The following is a 24,749-nucleotide window of genomic DNA, read 5'->3' as shown; positions in this document are numbered from 1 at the left end:
GCTGTTGCATAACAACCAGTCCCAGCATGCCCTGTGGCTGTAAGTGCATGCTGAGAGTTGTAGTTTTGCAACAGCTGAAGGCACACTGGTTGCGAAACACAGAGTTTACCTAACTCAGTGTGCCTCCAGCTATTGCAAACTACGACTCCCAGGATGCACTGATTGACCATACATGCTGGGAGTTGTAGTTTTGCAACAGCTAGAGGCACACTGGTTGTGAAACACTGAGGTAGATAACAAACTCTGTTTTGCAACCAGTGTGCCTTCAGCTGTTGAATAACTACAACCCCCAGCATGCACGGACAGCCAAAGGGCATGCTGGGAGTGGTAGTTTAGCAACAGCTGAAGTTCCCCCCCCCCCCCATGTGAATGTACAGGGTACATTCACACAGTTGGGGGTTTACAGTGAGTTTCCCGCCGCAAGTTTGAGATGCAGATAATACTTCCAGCTGGAAACTCACTGTAAACCCCTGCCCGTGTGAATGTACCCTAAAAACACTACACAAACACAAAATAAAAAGTAAAAAACTACATACACATATACCCCTATACACATTACGGCACAGTTTCCAAAACAAAGCCTCTAGCTGTTGCAAAACAACTCCTCTCAGTATTGCCGGACAGCCCTTGACTCTCCAGGCATGCTGGGAGTTTTGCAACAGCTGGAGGCACCCTGTTTGTGAAACACTGCCATAGGGTAATATTGGAGGCAAGTGTAATTCTTGCATCTAGGTCCTTTCCTATGCAGATCCCTAGTTTAGGCCTCAAATGCACATGGCTCTCTCTCACTTCGGAGCCCTGTCGTATTTCAAGGCAACAATTTAGTGCCACATGTAAGGTATTTCTTCTCCCTTTGGGAGAAATTGCCTAACAAATTTTTGTGGGCTTTTCCTCCCTTTACCCCTTAGGAAAAGTTAAAGTTGGGGTCTACACTTGCATGATGTTGTAATTTTTTTTTTTATTTTTTACACTAACGTGCTGGTGTTGCCCCATACTTTTCATTTTCACAAAAGGTAAAAGGGGGGGAAAAAAAAATAGATTTGTAACACAATTTCTCCTAAGTATGAAAATACCCATTATGTGGGTGTAAAATACTCTGCGGGCGCACAACAGGGACCAGTAGTGAGAGCGCACTATGTACATTTAAGGCCTAATTTGGTGATTTGCACAGGGGTGGCTGATTTTGCAGCAGTTCTGACATAAAAGCAAAAAAATACCCACATGTGACCCCATTTTGGACTATAGCCCTCACGGAAATTAACAAGGGGTATAGTGAGCCTTAACACCCCACATGTGTTTGACGTCTTTTGTTAAAGTTGGATGGGAAAATGGAAAAAAAAAGAGATTTTTTTTTTAAATAAAATGCTGGTGTCACCCTAATTTTTTCATTTTCACAAGTGGAAATATGAAACCAGCCCCCCCAAAATGTGTAACCCCATTTCTTCTGAGTAAGAACATACCCCATATGTGGATGTAAAGTGCTCTGGTGGCAAACTACAATGCTCGGAAGAGAAGGAGCGCCATTGGGCTTTTTGAAAATTTTTCACAAATTGAAGGACACGTGCATTTAAAAAGCCCCCATGGTGCCCGAACAATGGACCCCCCCCACACGCACACGTGACCCCATTTTGGAAGCTACACCCCTCACATAATGTAATGAGGGGTACAGCTAGCATTTACACCGCACAGGTGTTTGACAGATTTTTGATTTGCACAGCCCATTGTTCCAAAAATCTGTCAAACGCCAGTGGGGTGTAAATGCTCACTGCACCCCTTATTAAATTCTGTGAGGGGTATGGTTTCTAAGATGGGGGTCACATGTGGGGGGGGGGGGTCCACTGTTCTGGCACCATGGAGGCTTTGTAAAGGCACATGGCCCCTGACTACCATTCCAAACAAATTCTCTCTCCAAAAGCTCAATGGAGCTCCTTTTCTTCTGAGCATTGTAGTGCACCAGCAGAGCACTTTACATCCACACATGTGGTATTTCCATACTCAGAAGAAATGGGGTTACAAATTTTGGGGGGCATTTTCTCCTATTACCCCTTGTAAAAATGTAACATTTTGGGGAAAACCATAATTTTAGTGGAAAAAAATAAAATGAATTTTCACCTACACTTCCGACTTTAATGAAAAGTTTTCAAACACCTGTGTGTGTGTGTGTGTGTGTGTGTGGGGGGGGGTGTTAAGGCTCACTGCACCCCTTGTTACGTTGTTACGTTCCTTGAGGGGTGTAGTTTCAAAAATAGTATGCCATGTGGGTGTTTCATTTTTTTTTTTTTTTGCTGTTCTGGCACCATATGGGCTTTCTAAATGTGACATGCCCCCCGAAAACCATTTCAGAAAAACTCACTCTCCAAATTCCCTTCTGAGGCCTCTAGTGCACCCACAGAGCACTTTACATCCACATATGAGGTATTTCCTCATTTGGGTTACAAATGTTGGGGGGATTTCTCTCCTTTTACCCCTTGTGAAAATTAAACAAATGGCTCTACAAGAACATGTGTGTGAAACACCTAAAGGGTTAACAAACTTTCTGAATGTCATGTTGAATACTTTTAGGGGTGCAGCTTTCTATAATGGGGTCATTTATGGGGTATTTCTCACAGAAAAGTCCCTCAAATCCACTTCATACTTAATCGGTCCCTCAAAAAATTCAGATTTTGATTTTTCTGTGAAAATTTGGAAAATTGCTGCTATACTTTGAAGCCCTCTGATGTCTTCAAAAAGTAAAAACATGTCAATTTTCTGATGCCAACATAAAGTAGACATATTGCATTTGTGAATCAATATATAATTTATTTTGAATATCCATTTTCCTTACAAGCAGAAAGTTTCATATTTAGGAAAATGCAATTTTCATGAAATTTGGGGATTTTTCACAAAGAAAGGATTTACCAATTATATTAAACTAATATAAAACAATTTACCATTATATTAAACTAGAATATGTCATGAAAAAACTGTCTCGGAATCAGAATAAAAGGTAAAAGCATCTGAGTTATTAATGCAAAAGTCCCTAAGGTGAAAATGGGCGAAGGCCCTAAGGGGTTAAGGACTGGCAAGAAGCTGTAGTTGCAGTCGCTATGCATATCCTCTACTCTAGCTGCAGACCACATTAGTTAGCTGGCCTCTGCTTTTGCTTATGAAGGGGAGTCTTTTGGTTGTCACTTTTATGACATAAATATCCCTTATATAGTTTTACAGACTGAGTACCTTTTAACCCCTTAATGACCAATGAGGTACTTTTTTGTCACAGCCGCCGGTGCCGTGGTGCAATGTGACAAAAATGTACATGCAGTTATGAAGCAAGCAACTTCAGCAGTCACAATTATGTCGGTCATTTAATGCCGTGATCAGTATCAATCTGCCCCAGGCACCAGCAGATCACTGATCTAACTCATCAATGCTATGCAATAGCATTAATCAGTCCGAGCAATCTAATGATTGCTATTAAAAGGACTTGAAAAAAAGAAGTGAAAAAGTGAATAAAAAAATGCTTTAAAAAAATATAAAATAGCCCCCACCTTTTCACCTTTTACTAAGAAAAAAAATTAATAAAATTATCGATGCATACAGAATTGTCCAAACTATTAAAAATATAATGCCGTTGATCCTGTATGGTGTACTGTGCTGTTGAAGAGAAGGGAGTGGCAAATATTTTCTGATCACATCAAATATTCCCATCTACAGATAAAGACTACAGGTCACAACACCAAAAGTAAGCCCTCAAAATTCCCCAATAATGGAAGAAAAAAAAAATTGGGGCAGAATAGGAAAATTTTATTTGTGGAAAGTTTTTTTTTTTTTCCACTTTTTTTTTTAAAAGTAGTATAATAAAACAAAAGCTATAAAACTTTCACATTGTAATTGTATTTGACACATAGAATAAAGATAACATGTCAGTTTTACCATAAGGCTGCATTCACAGCATGATTCGGGGATATCTCAGTCTGATCCGAGAATTTGAAATTCAGCTGCTGCCGTATGCCCGCCCGAACTGTACCACACCCTATTCATTTCAATAAACCAAAAACCGACAACAAAAACTGATATAGGGTCCATAATTGAACCGACTGGAGCCACTAGCTGACTCAGTCCGGCCTAATAAAATTTACTGGATGCAGAACAGGTCCGGCCAGGATACGGCTGCCAGATCCAGCAAAAGAATTTGATTACCAGCTGCCGTATCCCTGAATCGTCATGTGAATGCAGCCTTAAATAGTGTTTTCAGTTTCAGCTCACAAATAATATAGTTCCGCTGTAAATTTTATGGTGAAATGAAAGGTGTCACAAAGTACAATTGGTCCATCAGTCCTGCAAAAAACAAGCTCTTTTTTGGCTTTGTAGATCAGGGGGGAAAAGGGTTATTATAAGGTGAGGAGGAGAAAATGAAAATTGGTTGGGTTCCTGAGGCTTAAATGGACACTGTCAATTATAAAATCTTTTGATATGTTGTAAAGCATGCAAAACCAATACATTTTGCAATTGCTTTCATAAATTTTTTTTTTCAGTATTTCATACTAAAAAAGCCAGTCAAAAAAACTCCCGGCCTCCTGGGATACATACCAGCCTGGCTGTGTCCACTCGTCATCATATACGTCATGAACCCACTTTATGATTGACAGGTCTGCAGATATAAAGCTGCTGTGATCGGCTCCTTCACTGTCTGTGTATACTTCAGTCTCCTGTGTGAGGAGAAGGGGGGGGGGGGGGGGGGAGTACACTGCTGCCTGTGAGCAGATGATGAAAGAAGTGACTAAATATGGGGACTAAATGGAGGAATTTTTGTTTAAAAAGTAACTGTCCCTGCATGTATATACAGTATGTGTGTGTGTGGATATATATGTATGTGTGTACATCTGTGTTGTCTAAGTAATGTGCATGTGTTTGAATAAGTGAAGTCAATGTGTGTGTATATGTGTGTATGCCTCCAGCTGTTGCAAAACTACAACTCCCAGCATGCCTACACAGGGAGCTGAAGTGTGGGCGTGCTGGGAATTGTAATTTTGGAGGAACACAACCTGCAGCAACACTGCTGTAAATCTGAGTTTTACCAATCATATGCCTCCAGCTGTTGCAAAAGTACAACTCAAAGGATGTGTGGGCATGCTGGGAGCTGTAGTTTTGCAAAAGCTGTAAGCACACTGTGTGTGTGTGTGTGTGTGTGTGTGTGTGTAGCATAAAACCAGAAAGGAAAGGGTTACAGATGCTCACTCCCGAGACCAGTTACTGAAGAGAGTGAGGGAGGGGGAGGAGGGGGAATGGTTATCACCTGAGAAAAAGAAAGGACCCGCCCCCCTGCATCTTGTCGACAACATTAAGGTAATTCAGAAATAAAGCAAATTCTGAGACAAATATAGGTCATATACACATAAAAATATGTACATGATCAGGATGAGATATTGAGCAACATATAACATTTTTTTTTCTTTTTTTTGGTGATCTGGCAGGGACACTTTAAATTGGCTGCGTTGTTAAGGGGTTATATTACTTTGAAGTACCTTTAACTGGTTGCCGACGAAGGTCGAGCCGGCACATCCTGAGCCAGCAACCGTTGTAGGACACGGGCTCCCGACTCGAGCCCGCGTCATACCGGCCTGCCCCCAGCTGATTCCTGTAGCTAGCGGCCGGCTATTAGCCCTTTAGATCGCCGCTGTCAAAGTTGACAGCGGTGTCTAAAGGGCCATTTAAACGCTCCCTGGTGGTCCAGTGGGGTGGATTTCCCCCCCTCCCCCCATATCGGAACCACATTGATCTGTATGAGGAATCAAATTATTCCTCCTAAAAGTCCACTAAGGGGACTAAAAGTAAAATAAACGCACACATTAACCCCTTCCTTATTAAAAGTTTAAATCACCCCCCTCTCCCCAAATGTCATATAAAAAATATCTAACCATAATATAAATAAACATATGTGGTATCGCCGCATGCATAAATGTCCGAACTATAAAAAATATATCATTAATTTACCTGCAAAGTCAATGGCGTACACGTAAAAAAAATTCAAAAGTCCAAAATGGTGTATTTTTTGTCAATTTTTATATTATGAAAAAATTAATAAAAGGCGATCAAAAAGTCCGATCAATACAAAAATATAGTACCACTAAAAACTTCAGATCACGGCACAAAAAAATGAGCCCTCATACCGCCCCATACGCGGAAAAATAAAAAAGTTATAAGGGTCAGAAGATGACACTTTTAAATGTATTACCGTAATTTTCGTGCATGTAGTTATGATTTTTTTCCAGAAGTACGACAAAATCAAAAATTGGTGGGGAATTGGTGGCGCAAAAAAAAAGCCATCATATGGATTTTTAGGTGCAAAATTTAAATTGTTATGACTTTTTAAAAGGTAAGGAGGAAAAAACTAAAGTGGAAAAACTCTGCGTCCTTAAGGGGTTAAAGGTAAAATACAGGTGTCTGTTTGACATTCTGTTCAGTCTAGGTCATAGGTCCCCTATCTCCTTAGCTGGCCAAAGATGGAGAGAAGAGTTTCTTGCCCAATTTATTCAAAGCGTATGTCAAAAAGTATTCACTCGATAAAAGGCTTTTCCCAAATTCTAGAAAGAAATGACTTTCAGTAATTTGAATATTTTACCTGATCTTCTATTGCTTTTAAAGGGATTCTCCGCACCTAGACATCTGATCCTTTGGATAGGGACTGAGTACTTTAGTTCCTCATAGTTCAGGCTTCTGATAATTTTGATTGTCATTCATAAGTTTTTCACGTAAAGCATGTTGATCTTTATTTTACACTGTTGTCTTTTATATAACTGACATTATACATTGGTTCTTCCTTTCCAGGGTCTGTGGAAATAACAGAAAGCTCTCTTGTTAGAGACATTTTGTATGTGTTTCAAGGGATTGATGGGAAGTGTATCAAAATGTGCAATTCTGAAAACTGCTATAAGGTGGACAGCAAGGTAGGCTTATATGCCCATGACTTATTGTTACGTGATACATTAGCACATGATCTATACACAAAATACTTATCAAGCACTGTAGTTTCACAGACTTGAAGCAGCTTAAACCCCTGACATTTTACATACATGAACATTTGCATGCAGCTAGGATCTGAGGTAATTCCAATGTCATCTCCCCCTTTTTTTTTTTTTTTTGTATTTTTTTTATATGTCCTGACGTGTTTTTTTTTTTTTTTTTGTGTTTTCCTATATTTTTTTTCACATGATGTTTCTAACCAACTTTTAATTGCACTGTTTACATATTCGTGACATGATTGTCGCGGTTTGGCTCAAAGTGGGCACAGTCACATGTCAGGATAATAAATCAAGTACGATGAGCAAATAAACCCTAATGTGGTGTGAATTTGAAAACTAGACAATTTTAGTAAATTTGGCCCTATGCTATGAATTTCAACCAATGCTGTTAGGGTGAAAGTCAGCAGAAATATATAATGATAAACATTAGCGGCTATTAGCGGCCGCGGACACGCTCGTAATGGCGGACATCAACGATCGCGATGATGTCTGCTATTAACCCCTCAGATGCCATGATCAGTACAGATCACGGCATCTGCGGCAGTGCAGCACTTAAAATGGCTAATCTGATCGCCCGCGGGCTGAGGCCGTGAGCTGCAGTCACTAAAATGGATGATCGGATCGCACGCAGCGTTGCCACGACGATCCAATCATCCAGAATGGCAGATGGCGGTCCCTTCACCTGCCTCTGCTGCCTTCCATAGATCTTCTGCTCTAGTCTGAGATCGTGCAGACAAGAGCAGAAGATGACCGATAACACTGATAAGTGCTATGTCCCCTATGGGGAATAATAAAGTGTAAAAATAAAAGTTAAAAAAATGTGAAAAATCTCCTCCCCCAATAAAAATGTAAATTGTACGTTTTTCCCCATTTTACCCCAAAAAGTGTAAATAAAAAAAAAATAAAAAAAAAAGACATTTTTTAATAAACATATTTGGTATCCCCACGTGCGTAAATATCTGAACTATTAAAATATAATGTTAACTATGCCGTACAGTGAACGTAAAAAAAAAGTCCAAAATTGCTGCTTTTTTTTAATTCCAAATAAAATAAATTAAAGTATTAAAAGTTTTATATATGCAAATGTGGTATAAAAAAAAAAGTTACAGATCACAGCGCAAAAGAATGAGCCCTAATACCGCCGCTTATACGAAAATATGTAAAAGCTATAGGTCTGCAAAATAGAGGGATTTTAAACACACTCATTTGGTTAAAAAGTTTGCGATTTTTATTTTATTTTTTATTTTTATAGAAAAGTATGTAAACATGGTATCATTTTAATCGTATTGACCCACAGAATAAATAAAACAGGTCTATTTTACCGTAAAGTGTACAGCATGAAAACAAAACCTTCCAAAATTAGCAAAATTGCAGTTTTCTTATCAATTTCCTCAAAAACAAGAATACAGTGACCCCCCTCCCCCCCCCCCCCCCGACCTACGATGGCCCCGACATATGATCAAATCGACATACCATGGCCTCTCGGAGGCCATCGCATGTCAATGTCAGCATTGACATAGGATGCTTTTTTATGTCGGGGCCATCGCATTAAGTGCTATCCGGCAGCCCAAAATGCTTAAGCTGCTGCCGGATAGCAGCTTAATGTTCCCCCTGTGGTGCGGTGAGTATTACTTACCCCTCCACGATGCTCCGGGGTGCCCTTCGGGTCCAGCGCTGGTCCTCCAGTGTCTTCTCGGCCCTCTCCAGTGACGTCAATACGCTGTTGCGCACGCCGTCCCGTCATCCAATAGGAACGGCGTACGCAGCGGCGTAATGACGTCGCTACGCAGGCCCAGTAAGGCCTTGCGGAAGACAGCGGAGGACCGGAGAAGACCAGAAGAGCCCAGCGGAGGCCCGGGGTCACCATCGGGAGCGGCGGGACGCGGTCCGGAGCGGCAGGGACAGGTACAAATCCCTCAACATACGATGGGTTCGACAAACGATGGGTCGTTTGGAACGAATTACCATCATATGTTGAGGGACCACTGTACTGAGACCAAAGGGAAGTCTTTTAGGAATATCTTAAATTCTCACTGTAAGATGTATATACCCTCAGAAATAACAGAAAACCAATATGGATGAATAAAAATGTTAAGGGTGCAATAAATGACAAAAAATAAAGCATTTAAACTACTAAAACAGGATGGCAGTTAAGCAGCATTAAAAAGCTATAGAGAAAAAGTTAAAATATGTCAAATACAGATAAAAGCCGCAAAAATAGACAGCCAAAGAGAGTAAAACTAACCCATAAAATGTTCTTTAACTAGATAAATAGCAAAAAGGTCAAAAATGAAAGTGTAGGCCCTTAAAAAAATGATGAGGAAGAAATTATAGACGGGGTACTAAACAATTTCTTCTCCACTGTATTCACTGAGGAAAATAAAATGGCAGGTGAAATACAGCGAGATAAGGTAAACTCCCCAGTACAGGTCACCTGTCTAACCCAGGAAGAAGTACAGTGCCGCCTACAAAAAATCTAAATAGACAAATCACCAGGTCCAGATGGCATTCACCCCTGTGTTCTAAAGGAATTAAGTAATATAATAGACAGACCCATATTTTTAATATTCAGGGACTGTTCCCCAGGACTGGCGCATGGCAAATGTGATGCCAATATTTAAAAAGGGGACAAATTGTGACCCCGGGAATTATAGACCTGTTAGAAAACCCTCAAACAATTTACATACAACAGAGGTTAAACTAAGAGATGCTATTTTAGAACATCTTGATAAAAATAAATGTATGACTCCATATCAGCATGGCTTTATGAGGGATCGTTCCTGACAAACTAACCTGATCAGCTTTTATGAGTAGCTGAGCTCCAGACTGGACCAGGGGCAATCGCTGGATGTCGTATATCTGGATTTTTCCAAAGTATTTGATGCGGTGCCGCATAAAAGATTGGTGCATAAAATGAGAAGAATTGGGCTGGGGGAGAATGTGTATAAGTGGGTAAGTAACTGGCTCAGCGATAGGAAACAGGGTGGTTATTAATGGTGCTTATTCTGATTGGGTGACTGTTACTAGTGGGGTACCACAGGGGTCAGTCTTGGGTTCTGTTCCATTTAATATATTTATTTAATATTAATGACCTTGTAGAGGGGTTGAATAGTAAAGTAGCAATCTTTGCAGATACTAAACTATGTAAAGCGGTTAACACTATATAGGACAGTGCACTTTTACAAATGAATCTGGATAGGTTGGAGGTTTGGGCTGGGAAGTGGCAGATGAGGTTTAACACTGATAAATGTAAGGTAATGCACATGGGGAGGAAAAATCAGGGACGGGGTTATATATTAAATGGGAGAACACTTGGGACGACTGACGTGGAAAAGGACTTGGAGTCTTAGTTAATAGTAAATATAACTGTAGTGACCAGTGTCGGGCAGCTGCTGCCAAGGCAAATAAAAGCATGGGGTGCATCAATAGGGGCATAGATGCCCATGACAAGGAAATAATTCTACCGCTGTACAAATCACTAGTCAGACCACACATAGAATACTGTGTACAGTACTGGGCACAAGTGTACAAGAAAGATATAGTGGAGCTGGAGAGGGTTCAAAGACGGGCAACCAGGGTAATACGGGGAATGGGAGGACTACAGTACCCAGAATGATGATCAGAATTAGGGTTATTTAGTTTAGAAAAAAGGATTAGGGGAGACCTAATAACTATGTATAAATATATCAGCGGACAGTACAGAGATCTCTCCCATGATCTATTTATACCCAGGACTGTATCTATAACAAGGGGGCATCCTCTACGTCGTGAGTGAGTGAGTGAGTGAGTCTCCCGGAGGAGGTGGTCATGGTGAACTCTGTAAAAGAGTTCAAAAGGGGTCTGGATGCATTTTTGGAGAATAATGACATTGATGGTTATGTATACTAGATATTTAGGGACAGAACTTTGATCCAGGGATTTTTTCTGATGCCATATTTGGAGTCGGGAAGGAATTTTTATCTCTAGTATGAGGGTTATTTTGCCTTCCCCTGGATCAACTCAGTAGGGACTCATTAGGGATATAGGTTGAACTAGATGGACTCTGGTCTTTTTTCAACCTTATGAACTATGTTGCTATGTAATACCCCTTTTAAGAGGTAAAATGTAATCTTAATGTATACTATACTTCTTATCTTAGTATCCCTTTCAGTCAGTATTTATTTTCAGGGTGATTACCTTAAAGGGGTAGTCCAGTGGGGAAAAACGTATCCCCTATCATAAGGATAGGGGATAAGTTTGAGATCGCAGGGGTTCTGACCGCTGGGGGCCCCTGCGATTTCTCTGTACAGAGGCCAGACTCTCCGGCCAGATAGCGGGTGTCGAACACCACACGAAGCGGCGGCCGACATGCCCCCTCAATACATCGCTATGGCAGAGCGGGAGATTGCCGAAGGCAGCGCTCTGGCTCTGCCATAGAGTTATATTGAGGATGCGTGTCGGCCGCCGCTTCGTGCGGAGGTCGACACGCCCCCTTCCAGCGGTCAGTCGGGGCCCCATACAGGAGATCGCGGGATGCCCCAGCGGTCGGACCCCCCGCGATCTGCAACTTATCCCCTATCCTTAGAATAGGGGATAAGTTGTTCACCACTGGACTGCTCCTTTAACCCTTTCCCTCTTTGGCTTTTTTTCTTTTTTGCACTTTTGTCTTTTCCACCTCACCTTCTGAAAATCGTAACACTTTAAATTTTCCACCTAAAAATCCATATAAGGGCTTGTTCTTTGCGCCAACAATTTTACTTTGTAATACCGTTGTAATTTAACTACAAAATCTACTGTGAAACCAGAAAAAAGTTATTTGTGGAGCAAAATTGAAAAAAAAAAGTCATTTTGTAAATTTTATTTTGGCCACTGTTTCCACGCAGTGCAGTTTTCAGTAAAAATGGCATCTTACATTTATTCTGTAGGTCCGTACGCTCGCAAGTATACCCAATTTAATTTGATTTTATTTTACTACAAAAAAAAATTATAACCACATGCACCAAAATTAATACGTTGAAAAATGTCCTCTTCTGACCCCTATAACTTTTTTATTTTTCTGTATAAGGGGCAGTATGAGGGCTAATTTTTTTGCGCCATGATCTGAAGTTTTTATCGGTACGATTTTTTTTATTTGATCGGACTGTTTGATCACTTTTTATTTGTTTTTTTTATGGTATAAAAAGTGACCAAAAATACCCTATTTTAGACTTTGGAATTTTTGGGCGCATACGCCATTGACCGTGCGGTTTAATTAACAATATATTTTTATGGTTCGGACATTTACGCATGCGGCGATACCACGTTTATTTTTATTTACACAGTTTTGTTTTTTTTAGTGGGAAAAGGGGGGTGATTCAAACATTTATTGAGGAAGGGGTTAAATCATATTTATTAACACTTTATTTTCACTTTTTTTTTATTTATTTTTTTGCAGTGTTATAGCTCACATAGGGACATTGCACACACTGACTTCCTACACTTATCACTGCCATTCGATAGCATGGCATTGATCAGTGTTATCGCCGCTCGACTGCTACTGCCTGGATCTCGGGCTCTGAGCAGTCATTCAGCGATCGGACAGCGAGGAGGCAGGTAAGGATCCTCCTCGCATTCTGCAAGCTGTTCGGGATGCCACGATTTAACCGCAGCAGTCCCAAACAGCACTGCTGAGCGTGCGTCTTACCTCGGGAGCCTCAGATGAACGTTAATGAACGTCCATTTGCGGCAAGGGGTTAAGGATAGATGTATAAAAAATTTTTTTATTTAAAATGGCAGTACAGTAGAATCTCCCTTAGTGGACACCTCCCAATAGGGGACAGTTAACCCTCCGAATAGGGGACATTCCCAATAGCGGATGTGGACACACCCGAAAGGGGAAAATAGGGGAAAAAACACTGCCAATAGGAGACAAAACACTCTCATTAGGAGACAAAACACTCCCAATAGGGACAACCAGGCTTATGTACCGGCCCTACCTTGTACACAGGGCTGCCGTCAGGGGTACAGCCAATACCCCAATACCCAAGTAAGGGGCCCAGGCCCCCTCTGCACTCTCCAGCAGCAGCACAAGCACAGAAGCAGAAGACTAATATACATTGTGGTATACATTTGTCTATACATTGGTCTCCTGCTTCTATACGTCCGCTGGCCACATCAATTACCCCCGCCTTCCCTGATTTCCCTTTATTATCCCCTGTACCACATAATTTACTCTTTATCCTCCCTGTGCTATTTAATTCCCCCTTTATTGTCCTCTGTGCAAATTCATCACTCCCTCTATACCACCCTCTGTGCCATTTTATTCCCCCTTTATCCCACTGTGCCACTTCATAAGGGGGGGGGGGGGTGATTAATTTACAAAGAGGTTATTAAAGGGGGAAAAAAATGACACAGGGGGGTCAAGGGGAAATGATGTGGCACGGAGTAAGTGAGTGGGGATGAAATGGTACAGGGCAGGGGGATGATAAGGGGTGATTAAATGGCACAGGGAGATTCTACTGTAATATTGCTTTTTATCATGCTTAACATAGGTAATTACACTCAGGAGTGAGTACAGGACAGTATTCAGTAATTTAGGAAGAATTTAGAGCCTTTTTTCCAATAAGGGAAATCTCTCAATAGCGGACACTTTTTTTATTCCCCGTTAGTGTCCGCTATTGGGAGATTCTACTGTAAACTAGAGCATTTTCTTACAGATCAGTACTGCCATCTAGTGGTCAAAATAAATCATTGCTTAAGGTTTTGGTTTGTAATTGTATCTTTTTAATGTTTTAATCTTTAATGTTCACTTTATAGTAAATGATTTGTTCAAATTAGTCTTAATGGGGCTCTGAAAATTGTTTAAAAATAATAGTAATAATTTTATACAATAGGAATTCATACACTTATAATATGCATTCTACTCATATACCTTTTAGTGCAGTTAACCGGTGTTAACTACATCTATGGGTAATTATATCAGTCTAGACAAGGCTTCAGTCATGTGACCCTCCCGGTTATTTAGTTAGCAAGAGGATCGCATAACATACATGTGCTTGGCCAACACAAGAAACATCCATGGGATTGGTAAATAGGTAGAATAATAATAGCTATTATTCACTGAAGAAGAATTAAGAACCCCAATAAAAATAATTTCACTTAAACTGCTATGTTTGAAAACGTCAGAAAATGATTTGGCTTTAGATTTATGCTTGAAACTAAACAAGAATGAATGTCACACAAATTGTAAGTCCTAAACGCGACAGAAGAAAGCCGCAGACTAAGATTTGTATTTGCCATGGTCTGTCATGCCAGCATTTGGGGACTTTGTTTAGATACACTTATTATTTCAGGGATAGCACTGAACCGCCTAATGTTAGGAACATCGGCCCAGATTTATCGAACTGTGTGAAAGTGGTTTTCCTACAGCAACCAATCACAGCTCAGCTTTCACTTTACCAGAGCTAGTTAGCTGAGCTGTGATTGGTTGTTGTGGTACTATATCTTCACTTTTTTTCTTTCACATAGTTTGATAAATCTGGGCCATCATCTTTATAAAAGCTCTCAATACCCATTGGGAGCATCATCGCTGATCAGCCAGCAGGGAGAGCGCAACTTAAGTCAACAATAGAAGTATGCAATATAGGCCATACCTGTGAGTGTTGTACATCTGCAATCCTTGTATGTATTCAGAGGAAAAGTCATGAAGAAATCGCTGCAGCAACGCTCTTTTATTATAAGCAGGTGTAACACAGGCAACAATTGTTTCGCTAGGTATAGTTTCTTCACAGCCTCAACATGAAGCTATACACTCCCAATCATGGGGGTACAACCAATACCCCAGTAAGGGGCCCTGGCCCCCACTGCACCCCCTGCAGCCCCAGCACAGAAGCAGAAGACCTCTGTTTAAACAGTGGTCCTCTGCTTCTCTACGTTCGCTGGCCGTATCATTTTCACCCCCCCCGTACCCCTTAATTCACACTGTGCCAAATCATCCCCCCCCCTTTATTATCCATTGTGCCACATAATCTCCCTTTGATCCCCTCTGTGGATTTAATTTCCCCTTTATTACCTTCTGTGCAAATTCATCACCCCCCTTTACCACCTCCCTGTGCCACATCATCCCCCCCATGTGCCACTTTATTCCCCCTGTGCCAAATAATGCCCCCCTTTATTACCCCCTATTCCACATCATTTTCCCCTTTCTTCCTTCCGAAGAACAATTTTGTTGTTACAGTATTACAGTATGATTACTTTATTAAATTCTGTACTATAATAATTACTTTTTCAAATTGTTTACATTGTTGATTTTTTTTTCTTTTTTAAAGCCCTTATTACAGTGCAAAATAAATTATTTAGGCTATTGCTACTTATCGTGTTTCATAGGTAATTACACTCTGGAATGAGTATAGTACAGTATTTAATCATCTAGAAAGACTTTTGAGCCTTCCCCCCCCCCCCCCAATAGGGGACTTCTCAAAATAACGGACACGTCCTCCACCCCCATAAGTGTCTGCTATTGGGAGATTCTACTGTATATGTGTGTGTGTCTATATCCTTTCTTTCTCTAAATTGAGGTTTAGTTAATAACTGAAGGCGAGGGGCTAGTAATATATATGTAGGAAACAGTTGAAGTCCCTGTTATAATGATGGGAATTGTAAAATTAATCATATGTATAATTTTGTTCTGTATATTTGTTTATTATTTAGGTTGCACTTTCTAAATCTTTAAAAGATACTACTGTCAGACTTGCAGAATTAGGATGGCTTCATAATAAAGTAAGAAAATATACAGATCAGAGGAGCCTAGATCGAGCATTTGGACTTGTTGGACAGGTATAAATTTGATTAATTTAATATTAACTGTGCTTTTATTTTATTTTTGTTAAAGGGAAACTGATAGCAGTGTCACTCATACTAAACGAAATATACAGGAAGATAGTGTGAATGATGCTTATTGAAAAGCTTCTTACCTGGTAAAAATCGCTGCAGCCATTCAGGAGATATTCATCTTGTCCGTAATATTGTTTTCACTTCTTAACTGCACGGGGAGGCAGCCGCTCCGGCCTATAACACCTCCCCTTTATCTCATAACTCTGCTCCTTCACATACCTGCTGAGAAAGAGGGGATGAATGTGTGTGAAGGGGTGGGGGTTATTGGTGGAGGGGGCAGAAGAAAGCTTTGCACATAAAGCAGCAGCCGCCTCCCCATGCAGTTAAGAAGTAAAAACAATCTTACCAACAAGACGAATATCTCCTAAGTGGCTCCATTGATTATCACTTGGTAAGAAGCATTTAATTCATCATCACCTGCACAATCTGCCTGTATATTCAGTTTATTGCAGATGACCCTGCTGTCAGTTTCCCTTTTAAGTTGTCGCACACAGCACATCTGCAAAGTATTTGACGGTGTGGATGTGCCACTGACCATCCCTTGAGTTAGTCTCCTGCTGTGCCAGTGTGTTCTGCATTGTCTGCTCGTAGCAGCAACCCACCGCTATGAGCAGACACACAGATCTGCATTTTTGAACGCGCAATTTACTCACAGACATGGTGGACGCTCTCGACCTAGCTCAGACAGCAGGGGGAGTGACCGCGATGTCTGTGAGTAAACTGCGCACGTGACTCGCAGATCTCTGTGTGTCTGTGAGTAGCAGCGGGTTGCTGCTATGAGCAGACAGTGCAGGACACACGGGCACAGCAAGAGGCTCACCCTAGGGATGAGTCTGCAGCGCAAATGCGCTACGTGTGACCCTACCCTAAAGGTAGATTGAAAAACGATAGTTGCTTTTGTCCAATAACAATAACCTGAGCGGACACACTGAGCTACCCAGCCACAGCAGTGATCTCGCCGGGGGCATCCGCGGTGTGAAATATGCTGCGTATGCGCTCTATGTGACCCTACACTGCGTCCCATTCATACTGCGTTTCCGCAGTATCCGTCAGCATCACGTCAAAAAGAGCGATGCTGACGTATACTGTAGCAGCTCCATTCATTTCTGAATGAGACGGTACAATATACATTGGATCCCTTTTTTGACATGACAACGGACACCTATACTGCAGAAACGCAGTATGAGTTATTCATATAATGATGCCCTGTAAGCCAAAGGGGGCTCCTCTCCTTTGGGGTCCTACCACGCGGCCAAGGAACCATATATGGCCAAATCGGGGGTATTTACAAACACTGGCCGAGCAGCTTAATAAAATATAGGGTGCATTTCTTGCAATATCAGAAGTTATGTACAAAAAATTTGCCCCACAAATGATGCATTTGTGAAAAAAGGCAAATTTCGCATTTTTAACACTGACATTGTAATAATTCCTGCCCAAAAATTATGGTGTTAAAATACTCACTGTACCCCCTAGCCAATACCTTGAGGGGTCTATTTTTTATAATTGGGTAATTTGGGGGGGTGTTCCTATGTTCGAATACCTTAAAATATCTGCAAACCTTGCATAGCACACAAAAAAAAGATGTGCTTTTCAAATTTTCAAAATGTTCAAAATTTCAAGTTAAATTGTTAGGCTTCTAATTAATTTAAAATGTTAATTAAAAACAAAAAAATGCTGTCAAAATAAAGTAGGCATCTGAAAGTATAAGTTTCATAAACTATAGTAAGTTTGGTCAGTATACTTACTAAGTTTGGTCAGTAAGTATAAATATATGCAACCTATTAGTGTTAAAATAGCAAAAAATCGTCATTTTTAAAAAAATGTCATGATTTTTTGCATTGTAAAAAAAAAAAAACTACAAATGATATCGGCTTACTTTTACTATGTACATGAAGAACAACTTGTGACAAAAAACAATGTCAGAATTATCGTGATTGGCAAAACGTTACCAGAGTTATTCTCTAATAAAGACAGACATCCCCGATTTGAAAAAACAGGCCTGGTCTTTCAGGGGCGTACAGGTTTATTTGTGTTGGTCCTTAAGGGGTTAAAGGAAAACTGTCAGCCAGTTCACCCGCACTAAACCCAATATTCTGGGTGATAGTATGGGTGAACTGGAGTCCAACAAGGGGTCACTTACTTTAGTGTGTGCCCTGGCCGCTGAGTTGTCCCCCGCTAAAGTTCTGTTTGTCCTATCTGTAGTAGCTCTTTGAAGGCGGTCCCCTGACATCCATATTTCTTTGGGTCCCGGAGGAAGGGGCCTAAGCCTGCCCCCATGGTTTGCATATTCATTTTCATCACATGCCCACAGAAGGGAACCCCTCTGTCTGCAGCGTGCATGCGCTTGAAGATTTTACGCAGCTCACACGTCCTGATGATGTGAAAGAGATGTGCGTCCCTGGAGAGCGCTCTGCGCAGTGTAACTGCGCATGCACCAGATGACGGGAGTAGTGAGGGCGCAGAGTAACACTGCGCAGAGCGCTTTCCGGGGACGCACAGCTCTTACATCATCAGGACGTGAGACCTGCAAACAGAGCGCTGTGCTCCGGGGGCATGTGAACGAAATGAATATGCAAATCATATTCCTCCAGGACCAAAAGAAATATGGATGTGGGGGACCGCCTTCAAAGCGCTACTACAGATAGGACAAACAGAGCTTTATCGGGGGAAGAACTCAAACGGCCAGGGCACACACTAAAGTAAGTGACCCCTTGTTGGACTCCAGTTCACCCATACTATCACCCAGTATATTGGGTTTAGTGTGGGTGAACTGGCTGACAGTTTTCCCTTTAATGCCATTTCTAAACCTAAAACATTGGAAACATATATTTGTTTTAAGTAAAAATGAAATGAATGTTTAATATTTGTGATGACTGCATATTATAGGCTTGGCCATTTATTCTGGAGTCCATAAAGTGTTCCAGCACATTGCTCCTTGATGCTGAAACTGCAGCTTCTTCATAAATTTGATGTGTCTTGTTTTAACATTTTGGGAATGTAGTTTGTTGCAATGCCTTACTGTTTGACTGTCCCTCATCCTTTCGATTCACAATGCAGTTTCTGCTTTTAATCTTGCATCTGACTCTAACAGCCGGCAATATTATAATACTTTGCATCTCCCAACAGAGTTTTTGTGCTGCTTTGCATCAGGAATTAAAGGAATATTACCGGCTTCTTTCTGTTCTACATTCTCAGGTAATAGAAATATAGTGTCATATATAGCTTTATTATAATAATAATTATTTATTATTATATATATATTTTTTTTTTTTGCTTCGCTGTACATTTAATGGTAAAATTAAAGGTCTCATTGCGAATTAAGAGTAGAGCCCTCAGATGGCTCTGTGGATGGAAAAATAAGTCGTGTCTCTTAGAAGGCGAGGAGTAAGAACGAAAGTGCAAAAATCAAATGGGTTGTGTCCTTTAAAGGGGTATTTCTGCCAAAGGATAGGGGATAAGATGTCTGATCGTGGGGGGCCCGCTATTGGGACTCCCCAAGATCTCCGTGAAGCACCCTCCTTCTATGCCGGGCTGCTGCTCCAGTTTCCTGCCATACCCCCTCGTGACGTTACACCACGCCCCCTCCATTCATGTCCATGAATGCCTGTGGATAGGGGATAAGATGTCTTTGGCCGGAATACCCATTTAATTAATAATGCTTTGGGAAATTCTACTATTTTTTTAATCAATAGTGGTGTTCTCTTATAACCATTAAGGGTACCCGTCAGATCCCACACAAAAAAAAAATTGTTACTCAGTACCTAATACTGACAATGTACATTTTTTATACCTCTATCACCTATATGTATTATAAAACTACCTCCTTTTTTTTTTTTTTTTTTTCTCTTTTTTTTATTCCACGCCAAGCGGTGGGTTTGTGTACAATGATATTTATAAGAATGTAAACTGTTGTATAAGTCTGTTCCTTTTTGTGTACTAATAAAAATATTCAAATAAAATAAATTAAAAAAAAAAACCTTCACATTTTTTAAACAACCATACTACAAAAGGTCTTTCATTTTCATCAGTAACAACATATAAAAAGTTTTTGAATCTGACCGTATATATATATATATATATATATATATATATATATATATATATATATATATATATATATATATATATATATATTATAAAACTCAACGTGTGTGTATGTATTTGAAAGTTTTTGTGGAACATACATAAACGGCTAAAGATATTAACATGAAACTTGACACACATGTCACTTATATGTCAACAACAAACATAGGATAGCTGATTTAACCCTTATTCACCCCCATTTGCCAGGGGCGGGGCTTATGATTAAAGTCCCATGCAAGTCAATGGGAAATATATGTTACAGCATAACTTCCAAACGGCTTGAGATATTTCGATAATACTTGGTCACATGTTACTTATATGTCCACTTAAAATATAGGATAGTTAATTTAACCCTTAACTACCAACATTTGTGAGGGTCAGGGTTTTTTTTGAAAGTCCCATGCAAATCAATGGGAAATGTATGTTCCCATATAATTTCCGTTAGGCTGGAGCGATTTCATTACCTGGTACACATATTACGAGTCAGGATATGAGGTCGGGATGGGAGGACAGGATATGAGGACGGGATAGGGGGTTGGGATATGACAACAATATATGAAGACTGCATATGAAGTCAAAAGCTTCCTCCTTTGTTTATTTTCCTCCCCAAAAAGGATTAGGAAGGAAAAACCGGACAACGCCGGGTACTCAGCTAGTTTAAATATAAATATTAAGTAAGCATCTTACACAAGTTAAATTAAAAGCATACAGCTTTTATTTATTCTAATACCCTTTTTGTTTAGTTGCACACGCCTGGATTGTGATTGATTGATCTTGTATTTTTTTTCCAATCAAGTTGCAGGTTGAAGATGACCAAGGTGTAAATTTAGGGCTTGAAACTAGCTTAACCCTTAGACGTCTGCTAGTGTGGACCTATGATCCCAAGATTAGATTAAAAACTCTTGCAGCACTTGTTGATCACTGTCAAGGTAAGATGAAAGGTGTTTTTGCTTTTAACACGTCACACAAATGTATTAAGTTTTGACTGGTCTGCATATTTGTGCTAAACCCCCCATGATCTTTAGATATGATGTGCTTTACTTCCCAGCTTTGCATTCAACCTGTTTCATTACATGAGGTGGGCTTTAATATAAGTCTATGGAGCCAGATTCCTGAAGTTAGCCTAAATTTTGCGCCAAGGGGAGTAAAGCACACTGCTGTGCGCTACTCCTTGCTATACCTATAGAGCATTGGGGGTCTCAGCATGAAGACCCTGACAATCTAAATGTTTTTTTTAAATGGGTGTAATGCTTTAAATTATAATATTGTTTTAGGAAGAAAAGGAGGGGAGCTGGCGTCTGCAGTCCATGCATACACTAAATCAGGTGATCCGTATATGCGATCTTTGGTGCAACACATTCTTGGTTTAGTTTCTCACCCCATTATGAATTTCCTTTACCGCTGGATATATGATGGAGAGTTGGAGGATACTTACCATGAGGTAATGTGTGTGCATTTATGTAGTTGTGTGATATATTGTCTATCCTATGTATCTCTATTCTGCTGTACCACTGTACTATTGCTATGGTACATGAAAGAGGATGGTAAAAGTTACAAAACAAATCGGCTCAGATTGCACCAAAAAAAAGGTGTATCTGGTGCGCCAAATTTATTATGTGTTTTGAACACTCTTTGGGGCAGATTTATTAAATCCTGTCTTTTTCCCCATAGCAACCAGCTCAGGCTTTATTTTAGCAGAGCAATGTGAGAAGTGAACTAAGCGGTGTGTGGTTGCTATGGGCTAAAAGGACAGTTTTGATAATTTTTCCACTTTATGCCTCTGACAAGTCTTAAAAATCGTGCTAATAGTTGTTGAGCATGCCAAACATAAGTTAACATGAAGCAGATTTTGCTAAATGTATCTTTCTACTTGTACCATACTGATAGTCTGCACAGTTTGCTACATATAAAATGGTACTTTTTGGACAATATTGATAAATCGGCCCTGTATGTATGTGTTAGGCAGTATACATCCGGAAACTGATTTATGCTGCACATATATGTATGTTAAAAAAGACACAGCAAAAGAGGTGTTTAAACATATACAGAGGTGTACCCACAGAGGGTAACTGTGGTGAAGCAGTCACAATTGTATACATCAAAGGTTCTCCAAGTTTTATTTATGGTACAGTATTGCATAGTAGACTATGTTACTGTTCCACAAACTAAACTGTGGTAAGGCAGACAGAACATAGTCTGTTTGAGACTGTTCATCTCGATGAGCATGCCACAGTGGATGTTAGAACACTCTTTTGCTAGCATTCAGTATATAGAGATTTCTCTGATGTGAACCCAGTGTTAGATGCTATCTTGTTTTAAAGGAGTGTTTATCGCCAAGTCCAACCACTTGGATGGGTATGAGCTACAATACACAACTTATACCCATGAGAGAAACTGTTTCTAAGAGATAAAAAATAGACTTTTTAGTTCTGTGCCATAGGATATAATATAGAGGACAGAACTAAGTAAACCATTATTAGGGAAGTGACAAAAGTCAAGCATAGCCTAGGAGACAGCCTATATAGGCTTCTTTATTGTATTTTAGTGCATATAAATCCCTAAAGTGAACCACTAACTAATTTCATGAAGGGCAGCATGAAGCACTGCCATGGATCCTAAACACATTGGCCCAGATTTATCACTGTGTGAGAGAAAAAGAGATTTTCCCACAACAACCACAGCTCAGCTTTCACTTTCAGTAGCTGAGCTGTGATTGGTTGCTGTGGGAAAATCACTAATTTTTTTTTTATTTTTATCTCACACAGTTTGATAAATCTGGGCCATTGACCTTTGATGCAATCTGAATTTCTGTAATATTTAAGAGTAATCATAGATAGAACTTGGGCCAGGAACTGAGTTATTAGGACAATTCATGGCCCTGTTTGACAGATCTCTCCCTGTACGCATACATCAATTCCTAGTGCATCATTGATCAGTGTTTAGGGTCTCTGTGAAGGTTTTATGCCGCCTTTGGTTTGGGCAGCATAAAACTAATATCAGATTGTTTTTAAAGTCTCTTTAAATCTAAACGCCACATGCGAACAAAACAAGCCCTATTGACCGAATGAAGTCACCCTGTATAATAGGACTAAAGTACAGCCTATGAACGAGCAAATGCTCACTCATTGGTCATTTTAACCCGCTAAAAAATTATAGGCCATTAGCTACAAATTTCCTTGTGTAAGGGACACACAAAAGATCCAGCAGTCGTTTGTTTGGCCCTCCCAGCCCAACGCTTGGGCTAATAGGATCTATGAGATTGATGCTTATTTACAGGGTGGCTTGAGCTCTTTAAAGGGGTTGTCCAGGACTAGAAAACCAGAACTAATTTTTTCCCCAAACAAAGTACCACCCTGTCCTCGGGGTTATGTGTGTTATTACAGCTCAGTTCCATTGAAATTAATGGAGACATGTTGTAATACCACACAATACCTATGGAAACGGGTGGCGCTGTTTTTGTAGAAATTAGCTTTTTTTTTTTCTTTCTGGACAACCCCTTTATTACTTCCCTTACTGTCCCACAATTTATCTTCCCCTATTTGTATAGAAGCAAAAACCCTTAACATTTCTTATCAGGATTTTACCATTTCTGCTTTCAGAAATGTGCAGTTAGACCTGGAATTCAGACTAATTTGCAAACTGTGTCTGTTCAGATGCATTCATTGTACATAACTGCATAGATGACCTCAAGCGCCAGTATAGATACCAGCCATATATGCAAAGTGATTCAAAAAGGATGGTGTTAAATAGAGATGAGCGAAGTTAGTGATTCGATTCGTCACAAACTTCTCGGCTTGGCAGTTGCTGACTTTAGCCTGCATAGAGGAGTTCAGCTTTCAGGGGCTCCGGTGGGCTGGAGACTCTCTCCTAGGACTGTATCCACCTTTTCCAGCCCACAGAGCACCTGAAAGCTGAACTAAATTTATGCAGGCTGAAGTCAGCAACCGCCAAGCTGTGAGGTTCTTGACGAATTGAATCACTGCAACTTCACTCAACTTTAGTGTTAAAGTAACATTAGGGTAAATTGCCAGTGACTCAAAATGAAAGCAACATTGACTTAGGCTAGGCCGACATCTGCGTCGGTGCTCTGTTCAGGAGCTTTGTCATAGACTCCGGCGGAGTGCCAACGTATGTGAACTGAAGTTTAGTTGCCCATAAAAACCAATCACGGCACAGCTTTAATTTTCAAGAGCCATATTTAAAATGTGTTTCTATAGTTTGATATAAGATGGTGACATTGAAGCAGGAAAAAGCTTTTTGCATGTTGACTTTTACAAGAACGGGGTCTGTTGCAAAAAGCAGGTGCAAAGTCTACGGTCCCTTTTCTTGCCAAGGATACTGTCACTGCCCATTGTAAGACATACACTGCTCAAAAAAATAAAGGGAACACTTAAAGGGGTTATCCACCATAAGGTGATTTTAGTACATACCTGGCAGACAGTAATACTTAGGAAGGATCTGTGCTTTTCTTTGGGCTAAATGGTTATTTTGTGAGATTACCATTAACACTGTGGATTTTTGCAAACTGGTATTTCCTGTTTGAGTTTTCTTCTTTTGCCTACAAATCCCATAATTAAATTTTCCTCTCTCCCACACATCAGCTACCCCACCCATTGAAACATAAATGAGCTGCATCCATTCAAAAGACCTGCGGTTTTCAATCAGGGTGCCTACAGATGTTGCATTAGTTGCAGATTGATCTCTCTCCCACCAAGCGATCCCTCTACCCATTGAAGCAGACAGGCTCCCTGTCATCAGCTGACTAGTGAGTCGGGTCTCGGCCGCATTGCAACCTGGGAAAAATCTGAGACA

General features: G+C 40.3%; 1 protein-coding gene across 1 annotated transcript in view; it reads left to right on the top strand.

The window, feature by feature from the left end:
- Nucleotides 1-24,749, top strand: part of TUBGCP3 (tubulin gamma complex associated protein 3) — a 73,770-nt gene that overhangs the window by 4,476 nt on the left and 44,545 nt on the right. The window contains exons 5-9 of the mRNA XM_056560106.1: nucleotides 6,808-6,926; nucleotides 15,669-15,794; nucleotides 18,981-19,049; nucleotides 20,734-20,866; nucleotides 21,212-21,378. Of these exons, the coding sequence (XP_056416081.1) occupies nucleotides 6,808-6,926; nucleotides 15,669-15,794; nucleotides 18,981-19,049; nucleotides 20,734-20,866; nucleotides 21,212-21,378 (614 nt within the window). The remainder of the gene's footprint in view (nucleotides 1-6,807; nucleotides 6,927-15,668; nucleotides 15,795-18,980; nucleotides 19,050-20,733; nucleotides 20,867-21,211; nucleotides 21,379-24,749) is intronic.

This window comes from Hyla sarda, chromosome 2 (assembly GCF_029499605.1).
Source record: "Hyla sarda isolate aHylSar1 chromosome 2, aHylSar1.hap1, whole genome shotgun sequence".
Taxonomy (NCBI): domain Eukaryota; kingdom Metazoa; phylum Chordata; class Amphibia; order Anura; family Hylidae; genus Hyla; species Hyla sarda.
This window is presented reverse-complemented; position numbering and strand designations above follow the sequence as displayed.